The 12,032-nt window shown below is 40.2% G+C and overlaps 1 protein-coding gene across 1 annotated transcript in view; it reads right to left on the reverse strand.

The window, feature by feature from the left end:
* Positions 1-11,769, reverse strand: part of suclg2 (succinate-CoA ligase GDP-forming subunit beta) — an 81,181-nt gene extending 69,412 nt beyond the window's left edge. Inside the window, exon 1 of the mRNA XM_046875007.1 lies at positions 11,513-11,769. Within this exon, the coding sequence (XP_046730963.1) occupies positions 11,513-11,596 (84 nt within the window). The 5' untranslated portion in view covers positions 11,597-11,769. The remainder of the gene's footprint in view (positions 1-11,512) is intronic.
* Positions 11,770-12,032: the final 263 nt, after the last annotated feature.

Here is a 12,032-nt window from a genome sequence, read left to right on the forward strand (position 1 = left end):
TACAGTCCTTTCACTGTAATGCAGTGGGCGTGGCTCAACTCAACTCCCAATTTATTACCGCTGATAAACTCTCGCTCTCCAGCTGAAGGGGGAGAAATGTCACCTTCTGTAAACGATAAGACGAGCGAAGCGACACAGGGAACACAATAGAGTCGCCTCGTGACTGATATTCGCGCGAGTGAAGAGGCGAAAGCGCTCCAAGCTTCGAGTTGTGAGTGAGGAGTCATTTGCATAGATTACTTCATCAGCCTTTAAAAAAAAAAAGAAAAAGGAAAATGTTTTACATATTTGAATAAAATTTGGTGGGTGCCTCATTTCTGGATATAATTATACATTATACAATAGCAATGCCCTGAAATAGAAAACCCTGAAATACCCCAAAAATGTTATCATGTTATCTATCTATCTATCTATCTATCTATCTATCTATCTATCTATCTATCTATCTATCTATCTATCTATCTATCTATCTATCTATCTATCTATCTATCTATCTATCTATCTATCTATCTATCTATCTGGCTGCCTTTCTTCCATTCTTTCTTTTCTTTATGCTGCATTCTTCTCATTAAACGTAAATAGAGCTCTGAGCTCAACCATATTGGACATGAACCTCAACTCACACCTACATCAGTACCTGACTGTACTAACACCCTTGTGGCTGAAGGAATCTCCACAAAGTCTAGTAGAACATCTCCCCAGAAGAGTGGAGGATATTAGAACAGCAAAGGAGGGACCAAATGTGGTGGGGGCATCAGAATAAATGTGGGGGAAAATAAATAAATAAATAAATAAATAAATAAATAGAATATCCACCTTCCACTTATAAACGTGTTCAGCTCGGTCATCAGCATAGATCAGACGCATATACCGAATCATTAGAAACTTGGAAAGAGCGAGAGAGAAAGAGAGAGAACTCAATAAATCGATGGGGAATTGATCTGTTAAAGAGTTCTCGTATGGAAAACAGGATATCGAGCGAACTAAACACTCGACGAAGAAACTTGAGGGAGAGGATGCCGAGGGAAACGGACGTCTTCCAAAGCGATGAAGCTTCTGAGTCATAAAACAAACCAAACGCGTGTGTGTGTGTAAAAACACAGCAGAGGTTTAAACCCAAGCTGTTGGTTACTCTGTACATTCGACAGACTGACAAGAAAAAATATCTTACTGTGAAAACTGGCAGATTGATACACATTTTTACCGCAAACCAAATCATATAAATGAATCCTAATTTGCACTGTGCTGTGGCACTGAAGTAAGGAGTAACGAGCTCGTTGTCATGCCGTTAAAAGAAAATCATTAACAACAGGATGCCGGGAACGGGATGAGTTACGACGACTGCTCAAAAGTAGATTTTTTTTTCTTAAAACAAATACAATACCATCGCAATAATAATCACATCTATTAAAGCATCGTATATTTAGAGTTAACATTTAGAGTTACATTTGATTCTATGGAATTTAATCACATTTATCATTGATATTTGACAGTGTGTTAATTGCTCAGAGTGTTACACAGTCAGAGGCAGACACTTGTACAGGACACAGGTTCACTTTATGAAACCCGAAGCTGAGCCGCTCCATGTTCCTGCGAGGATCTCCTCTGGTTGGGTGGACGAGCAGCAGCAACCCCCCGAGGCTCTGAATCCTCATTGACTCTTTGAACTAACTCCTTTTAATTAGCACTTTGGAGTTAATGAAGCGCAGCGCCTCCTCCCGGGGCGTGTGGAAATGGCCCAAAAATTAACACGTCTTTCATATTACTGGTCGCCCCTAATTGATTTGTTAGCGTGCTCTTTTTCCGCCGTGAACCCCGAACCCTGGCGTACGCGCTGCGCCATCAACACGGGTCCGACTCGTTTCCTACTCGCACACGTAGGAGCGTAGCTGGAGTCCTGTGCGCCCCGATGAAGACGATACAGCTGGCTTTTTTTTTGTTGTTTTTGGTCTGACACTTATTGATTCGACCCAGATGAGCTGACGGATTCCGGTACGCCGCGTGGCACTGTGACTCGGCGCAAAAAACGCATGCTAATGAGACTGGGGGTGTCTTCTTAACGCAACATAAATAAGGCCAAATGAGTCATTGGCAATTATCTCACACGCATGCTAGTGTGCGTGAGTAGACACAGACGCGCGCACACACACACACACACACACACACACACACACACACACACACACACACACTGAAGCATAGATGATCAGCCATTTTCAGTAATCAAAAATAAAGTTCCTGTAAATAAATGGAGTTTATAAAGTCACATTATCATCAATATATCTCTGTTCTCTCTCTCTCTCTCTCTCTCTCTCTCTCTCTCTCTCTCTGTTTTTCCGTCTGTATCTCTTCCTCTCTCTGTTTTTCAGTTTCTTTCTCTCATTCTCTGTTTTCTGTCTCTCTCTCTCTCTCTTTCTGTTTTTCAGTCTGTATCCCCTCTCCATCTCTTGGTTTTCAGTCTCTCTCTCTCTCTCTCTCTCTCTCTCTCTTCTTCTTGTCTGTATCTCTCACTGTTTTTCCAGCCTGTCTGTGTTTTCTCTCAGTCTCTCAGTTTTTCTGTCTCCCTCACTCTCTTTATCTGTCTGTCTGCCCCTCAAGAAAGACAAAGACAAAACAACTGAGAGAGAGTCTGACACTCTTTTTTTTTTCTCTCTCTCTCTCTCTCTCTCTCTCTCTCTGTGTTTGTCCATCGGTCTTTCTCACCATCTCCCAATTTCTCTCTATCTGTCTGTTTGTCTCTCAAGAAAGACTGAGCGACAGACGGACGGAGAGAGACAGTCTGTCTGTTTCTTTTTCCCTCTCATCACAAATCTTCACATCCACCTGAAAACGGTCGTATAACAAAACTGATGCATTTGGAAAAATGACAGGAGCGCTTTTCTTCTGACGTGTGTGTGTGTGTGTGTGTGTGTGTGTGTGTGTGTGTGGTGTTGAAGCTTTTAAAAGAAAGTCGACAGAGCGTGCTTCAGGATTTAGATGAGAAAGATTTGCATTATGGGTAAGGCGTGTGGGAGCAGCGTAATCTCTCTTCGACAGACTCCGACTCGGGGCGAAGTCAATTCTCTACAGATATAACTTAGCAATTAGCATAGCTAATAGGAGTCATCATTAGAAAGAGCGATGTGTAGGTGTCAGGGCTTTGAGCGCGAGACAGTGAGAAGGTCAATGAGCGGAAAAGTAAAGAGCAGAGATGGTGCGAGACGGCGAGGCAAAACCGAAGCTAACGGACGACAAAAGGTTTACAGATCGGACAGAGAACGCCTCTTTTTTTATTTAACGATCTTCCGGTACGGCTCGTTACTGTTTTTCCGAACTGAACAATAATTTACTTCAAACATTCAAACTACTGCGATTCGCGTTTTGTGACGGCCGCAAAACTTCATAAAGGGTTTAATTTAATATTTTTATTTAATTTTAATCTAATAATGCAGCTCATCCAGAGACTTAACTCACATCAACTCCTCCTCCTTTTGTTTTCATTCATCGGTCACTATGGAATTTCTTTTGGACCAAATTTCACAAAAGGTTCAGGAAAGTCTTTCACTCTCTTTTGGTCTAAATACACTTCTCTTGATAAAAGAATGGTGGACATGTCATAACTGTCATAATAAAGGAATGTTAGAAGTCAAGTCTCTCTCTGCCTCTCTCTCTTCCCCTCTCTCTCCCTCTCAGTATCACTGCCTCTCTCCGTTTCCCTCTCTCTCAGTCTCTGTCCGTCCGTCTCTCTCATTCTGTCTGTCGTTCTCGCTTTCCCTCGCACACTGTGTCTACCTGTCTCAGTTTCTCTCTCTCTAAGCCCCCTCTCTCTCTCTCTGTGTCTGTCTGTCTGTCTCTCTGTCTGTTTGTCACGCTCTCTCTCTCTCTTGGTCTGTTCAAGTCATGGAGTGACTGTTTATCCCATGAGACAGACCAACTGAGAGAGTAAATAACACGTGAAAATTCAAGCAGAATCAATTCAATTGTGCTGTTTGGAATTAAGTGATGTGTCCTGAGACATTTAAGTCCTGAATCTAAAACAATGAATTAAAGGATGAGTAACTTATAATAATAATAATAATAATAATAATAATAATAATAAAGATGAACTTAACATATATTTCTCTCCTCAGACCACTGCCATGAATCAATTATTAACCTTGAAGAACAGCGTTTAACCTTGAAGGAACGTTGTTGTTACGGGCCGAGTCTCAGCATCACGTCTCTCCCCACACGGTAATAAAAACGTGTCTGTGTTAATGGCAGAAGGCAGAGTCGGCTGCTGTTTGAAGTTCTTGAGCTCAGTAAACATTCCTTCTAACACGGCTCCTTCTCCTTCAAATATTCACCTCTCCACACTTCTCATCTCAAACTCTTCTTTTTTCCCTGTCTCCTGTTTCTACTGTTTATCTTCTCACAAATCTTCAATACTGTTTTTCTTTCCATTCACCTTTAGTTTTCAAATATTCTTCAGACCAACGTTCAGCTCCCTACATACTCCGGCTCTTCACGTTTACTTTTACCTAACTCCTCCTTCATCTTTCCACCAACCTCCTCTTGCAACCGCTTCATCTCTCCACCAACCTCCTTCTGCAAGCGCTTCATCTCTCCACCAACCTCCTTCTGCAAGCGCTTCATCTCCACCAATCTCCTCCTGCAAGCGCTTCATCTCTCCACCAACCTCCTCCTGCAACCGCTTCATCTCTCCACCAACCTCCTTCTGCAACCGCTTCATCTCTCCACCAACCTCCTCCTGCAAGCGCTTCATCTCTCCACCAACCTCCTCCTGCAACCGCTTCATCTCTCCACCAACCTCCTCCTGCAAGCGCTTCATCTCTCCACCAACCTCCTCCTGCAAGCGCTTCATCTCTTCACCAATATTTACCTGCAACCGCTTCATCTCTCCATCAAACTCCTCGTCTCTATTTAACCTCACCACCTATCTTCACATTACTCCATTTCATCTCTCCACCAATGTCCTGCTTTTCTTCACCTCACCACTTATCTCCTATTGTCTTCATTTTATCGCTCCATCAATCTCCCCCTGCCTCTTCATCTCTCCACCAAACTCCACCATGTAAACCAGCACGTTTCCCCCGGTTTAAACTCTACTCCTTCTTCTTCAAGGTGTACAAGCGCAGAAACAGCACACACACCTCCTCCTGGTGGGGAATAAACCTGAAGAAAAATGTAGATATAATAATAACAGCCCCTGGTTTATCTCTCGGCCCAGACAGGAGCGCATTTATCAGGCATCAACCGGCTCCAATCCTGCTGCGGCGTCGAGTCTCTTCTTGGTATTGTTATTGACAAACCATGGCAAATTGAATTGCTGCGCAGGGTGAACTGTCATAGCGGAGGGCTGAATCGCCACGATACCCGCCTGCCAATCACAGCGCCTTAGCTCCGTGACAGAGGACAGGAAGCCTCCAGATCGTCACACTTTATCTCTCAGAACACCCCACGAACAAGAAGAGAATTTTCTCCTGCCTCAGAAATTCGGGTTAAAGGTTCGACAAGCTCAGCGGTGACACGCGAACATGAAAGCTATCGCGCTCTTTCCATGAACACACTTTCTTTTTTTTATAAAGAATTTGAAAACATTTCTACGAGCATCAACATCGATCACTGGTGTGTTTTAGATCCCTATACTGTGCGTCTTATTCAATCCCAGGAACACCATATCTACACCATACTGAGGACGATGAAGAGGATGAGCATAATGATGATTATGAGAAGAAGAATGGTGATATTGAGGATGAGGAGAATGAGGTGGACTATGAGGATATTAAGGATAATAAGAATAATGATGATAAGGAGGATGCTGATGAGAAGGAACATGGGAATAATGATTATGAGGAAGATGCTGAGAAGAAGGATGATGAGGTTAATTAGAATAATGATAAGGATGATGCTGAAGAGAAGGAGGATGATAAGGAGGAGGATGATGAGGATAATCATGTTAAAGATGATGTGGATAATGATAAGGATGAGGAGGAGGATTCTAATGAGAAGGAGGAGACTAATGATGATGAGGAGGAGGATAATTAGAATAATGATAAGGATGAGGATATGATGAGGAGGAGGAGGAGAATAATCATGATAAAGATGATGTGGATAATGATAAGGATGAGGATAATGAGGAGGATGATAAGGATAATGAGAATAATGCAAAACAATGACAATACTCAAAACAACATCTCAATATTAACACTTTACAAACTAATCTTTAAATAATTGACATTATACTAAAGCCTTGGTGCTGCTCTCATCCTACACACACACAAAAAGCTGTAACTGTACAGAAAACTTGGTGTGAGTGTGTGCGAGTCCTGGGTGGTCCTTAAACTACTATATTAACAACCTAGACACATACCTCCTATAGAACACGTGTGTGTGTGTGTGTGTGTGTGTGTGTGTGTGTGTGTGTGTGTGTGTGTGTGTGTGTGTGTGTGTGAGAAGGTGTGTGTGAGTGGGCTGGGTTTCGCCGGATTATATCAGCTCAGTTTGCATAGCAGCCTACACAAAGTGGAGTGTGAGAGGCGGATGTTCATGCATCTCGACTTAAAGAAGCTCTGCTTGTAGGAGCACACACACACACACACACACACACACACACAGAGACAATAATAATAATCATTATTTATTTCTGATAGCGCCTTTGAAAGCATTTCAAAGTGCTTTACACACACAAAAAAGAAAAATCATCACTTGAAAACTAGCCTAAAGAAATGAAGTTTTAATAGCAGCTTTGAAAACAAAAAAAATTTATCCTGTCTAATTCCAGTGGGATGAGAATTCCATAATTAATGGAGGAACAACCAACACACCAGAATCGGCAGGACGAAGATCACGTCTGCGAGTGCAAACGGTTAAAAGCTGTGACAGATGATGAGATGTAATGCCTTATAAGTCAGCATAAGAGTTTTTAACTACCTGCAGTCTAATTAAAGTGGATTTAGGAACCCATGCCAACATGAGCAGTGGGAGACAAATGTAAAAAATCATTAATTAAATAAGAAAATAAATAAGTATTATTAAGTTTTGTTGGCTTGATTCCTCTGCATGACAAAAATAAATAAAAACAAAATAATCAAAGAAGATCATTTGGAGGCCAAAATAAATCTTCATTAATTAATTAATTGATCGATTTTTTTATTTCATTAATTTATTAGGAACTTTGCCCTCAACAAAACTTTGCTTAATTGAGAAAATTATATTACAAGAGTGTTTGTCTGTTTACTTATTTTCTTGAATATTAATTATTGGAAAAAAAAAAAAATCAGCATATTTTTTATTCATTAATTAATAATCGGTATAAATAAATTTAGTTCCCTTGCGTTAGAACAAGAATAGTCAAGGTATTTAAATAAATAAATAAATAAAATAAACACAGAAATTATTTTTTTATTCATTAATTATCAGACGGTATAACTAAATTTAGTTCCCTTTTATTATAACACGGAAGCCCAAAGTATTTTAATCAATAAAATAAAATAAACACAATCTGAGGAATTTGTAAACTAATTAAAGAAATTGACCGATGCTGCTTTTTATTGATAAATTAATGAATAAATACCATTAAAATAAATTAATTCATAATTTATCAGTAATATTAAGTTTAGTTATCTTGCAAAATTATAAAAAAAATATATAAAATGATAAAAATAAAGAATTAAATAAATGAAAAAATGCGAAAGAAAATTATGAAAAAGAAATTATGAAAAATAATTAATGAATAAAGAAAGAAAGAATTACATAAATAAATAAAAACAAATGCTCTTGTACTATTATTTTCCACAATCTTTCTGAAGTAAAATTTCCTCGGTTGCATCTACAGGACGCTGGATAAAATAAACTCCCCGGATGTTGAAGTAGGATTTATTCAGTACTGGAGTTTTCCTTCTACACAATATGACGCTGCCACCGAGTCCACTGACATTTACTCGGAATATATTTTATTACCACAAGCGTCAACCTTTAGGCGTTTTTGCCAGCTCAGCAATTTAACACCGGAGCAGACCGCACACGAGTTGAGGCGAAACCGCAAATCAGTTGTGTTCTGAATCTCAGGATCATCTGATGGGCTGCTGCTCACCCAGACCTTCCAGGGTTCTGAACGTTCTTCTCCGAGACGCAGACGTGCCGATTACATCAGCATGAAGCAGTCTGATTGTTTACTGAACCTTTAATCAGCAGGATCATCAGTTTCTTACAGCTGGGATACAAGACTGAGAGCTGTAGCATCTCTGTACTCTAAACACACACAAATACACCAAGTATCGCACACATACACACAATTTCTCTTGACCTAAAAGACCCAAACCTGTTCCAGCATGACAACGTCCTCGTGCCAAAGCTATGAAGATATGGTTTCCGTGGGTTGGAGTGGAAGATCTCCTGCTATAGAGCTCAAAACCTTATTGGACATGATGAATGTGAACACTGACACCTCACCTACATCAGTGCCTGACTTTACCATCACCCTTATGGCTGAATGAATCTTCACAAATCTCCACAAAATTTAGTGGAACATCTTCCCCAAAAGAGTGGACCGTATTAGAACAAAAACGGGGGGTGTGAGAAAATATCGATACACGTGTCCAGATGAATTCACTAAGATTTTCGGAACTCGCTGGGGTCTTAGAACATAACCCAGAGGACCGGAGACCACCGTACAAGCATAAGGGCACGCCACTAATCGCTGCTAGTAAAGAAAAAACTGAGGGATTACAGCGAAAGACTCCTGCAAACACTTTATTTTTCCAACTTTGCTCGTACTGCACAAAAAATCTGGTTGGACGTTTAACGTTTTAGGTTACAGGGACTGATTATTGCAAATGCAGCTCATATTGTGTTCTGATTAAATACATTTTATTTGCTTACAGTATCGTAACATATCGGATCGCAACCGTTGTATCGCGATACGTATCAGATCGTCATATTCTTACCGATACACAGCCCTAGAACCGAAAGCACATACCGACCTTAATAAGCTGCATATATAAAGTGATCTTGAGAATATCTTAGAATGTGTCTGAAAAGCATTTTGGGAACTAATGGATCCTTAAGAGTACCGACAAATATAACGAGTGCTAAAGTTCAGTTCACTCTGTGGATAAGAAACAAGCAAATAAGAAAGAGGGGGGAAAAAAAAGCCTTCCAACTAAACTACCAACTCCTCCAATATTTACACAATCAGAAGAATTTATTTATTCAGTCATTCGTTCCAAAAACCTCCATCTTGACACGTCGAGGGGAAAAACAGTAAACCGGTTAGACTTCACTTGTTCAGCGCCTGGACCTGATCGCCGAGTCACAGCAGATACAACACACTCCGAGTGTGGAACAAACCAGGAGAGTGTTTGTGTACACACACACACACACACACACACACACACACACACACACACACACAATCCCTGCCTAATAAATCCCACCCACTAGCAGGTGCCATGATAAAGAGATAATTAGTGTTCATAATGTTATAACGTCATTGTTTTGCCTGATCGGTGCACATAGTAAGAAAACCCAACGTGTTCTTTACTTTTTACGACACGTCCATGTTTTGTTTTTTGTACTGCTACAAACTAAAGTGGATAAAAAACACAAGAATTGGACAGTGAATGACTGGACTGAAGTTATTTTGGCTTGAAAAGAAGAACTTCCATAAGATATCACCCTCACCCTGATAAGATCTCACACTCACCATCAACCCTGAAGGTGGAAGCTTATTGGTTTGGGCCTGGTTTGAAACAAGAAAGGTTGGACACTTTTATGTTGAGTGAAAAGAACCAACATGGCGACCAATCCATACTTCAACACCAAGCAAGTCCGTCTGGCTCATTGGAACCAACAAGACAATGAACCGAAGCGTTCGTCTAAGTGTTAGAGCTTTAGAGTGTAACTATCATGATACGTTCTGCCCAGGCAATGCACATAAATCCAACTGAACTGCTCTGGAATGAACAGGTTTGCAGGAATGAGAGAAATCTCCAACTAGTGAAGAACATCTCTGGCCAGTTTTACAAGCATTTCAGCTGAACATGTGGAGAAACAAACTGAACATCTGTATCAAGTGATTTGTTTAGAAATGATCTTTTATAAGACCAGACTCATGAGGCGATTGCACTCTTTTCTACGCCGCTGGATGCGTAAAAATTGTGAAAATTCGAGGAAAATTTGGTTGTGAGATTTGCATCTAAACCGCTAGTCGTGCCTGAAGTAGAAAAGAAATGAAATGAATCACGGGTGTTTTATCAGGAGAGGTTCATGAACTTCATGTACTTCCTCAAACTATCATCACAGGAATGGAAGCTTGAGATGACTAACTCCAAGCAGTGGTGGATGAAGTACACAAACCATAGAGTTAAAATAGAGATTCACTCAATAGAATATGAAAGTACTATGATTTATTATAACTCTAATGTTCCTGTTATTTTTATCACAAGACTCTTTACTTAATCACCTCAGTTTATGTGTAAAGACTCTGTGACTCAGAGTCTCAAATGTGACTCAAATGAGGTCACGTGTTGTGGCGAGTTCAAGTCTGGAGTTTCTTCATCATTTATTCCTCTGTAAATGTTCTGCTTGATGTTGAACTGATGCTGAACTGTATGTTGGTGATCAGTAGATACATCAAGCCGCAATCAGGACATGATTAAAACGACACCGGTGACTTTCTGCGTGTTTAACCAGTTAAATATTTGTCCCCTCATAAATAAAAAGGAACGACTGATTTCGCAGAATGTAGTTGAGTAAAACAATATTAGACTTTAAAATGGAGTAAAGTTAAAGCTTCTCCAAAAATAGAAATACTTCAGTACATAACTTAGTTAACACAGTAAAAGTACAGATACGTGAAAAAGCTATTTAAGTAAATAAACAGATTATGTTTACTTCTTTACTGTAAAAACCCCGTGCACATAAAAGGACGGCGTGTCCAGGTGCGAAATCCAGGTGCTGAATTTTATCGTAATTATTAAATGTTAATAACTAACTTATGTACTTTGAGCACTTGCTTCATGCAACTGCACACAACTGCAAACATCTGCAGGGTCAAAGAAGTGCACTGAAGCCAAAGTTCAACCAAATGACTTTTACAACCAATGTCAGTCTCTGAACTACAAAAAAAGACGCATAAAGAATAAAAAACTCAACGAGAAAAACATTTAATAAGTTATTAATTGTATATTATAATACACACGTTCATTTCTATTTAACTAGAATTACATGATACTCAATTTTAATACACGTTGGAATTTCCCACCTGTTTTCGGCCAAATCCCACCTCCTGGGATATGATTGGATGGTAGTCACTTCCCGCCTGCGCACGGATTGGCGTTAGTACATACACAGCCAATCACAGTGCAGAAGGTGGATACTATCAACCAATTGTAACTCAGGAGGCGCGGTTTGACCAAAACGGATAGGAAATAAATGTTAGTTTTAGACCGATTTAGAAGTTGAATGTTGTTTTAAATATTTTGGACAAAATATTTGCTTTTAAAGAATGGAGTCTACAGTTAAACGTTACCGTGTTTCTGCTGAGAAACGAACAACCGGCTGCAGCTCTGCGAAGCGCTCCAGAAACAGCCCGGGATGCCATGGATGCCGCCATGTTGGACCGGAAGTGAAAGGTATGCAGCTGTCGAGCGCGTGCCCACGAGCCAAAAGAAAGAGAGAGAGAGAGAGAGAGAGAGAGACTGCTGTGTGAGAAAGGGCAGGTGGAGGTGTGCGAACGAGCGCGCGCGTATGTTTCAAGAGACCACTGTACACCTTTGACCTTCGAGTCGTGACTGCACGTGACTGTCCACGTGAGCGATTGGGACCTGATCAACCATCCGCATGTGCTCAGAGTGTGTGTGTGTGTGTGTGTGTGTGTGCATTATATCAGTGTTCCAAACAAGACAAACAAACAAATATAAATAAAAACTCAAATTCTTTGATAAACAACTGAGTAAATAAGTAAATACATAAACACATTAACAAACTAATAATGAAACCAAAATAAGTAACTGATACAGACACAGACACGCAAATCGATGAACAAACAA

Source organism: Silurus meridionalis, chromosome 19, assembly GCF_014805685.1.
Source record: "Silurus meridionalis isolate SWU-2019-XX chromosome 19, ASM1480568v1, whole genome shotgun sequence".
NCBI classification, from domain to species: domain Eukaryota; kingdom Metazoa; phylum Chordata; class Actinopteri; order Siluriformes; family Siluridae; genus Silurus; species Silurus meridionalis.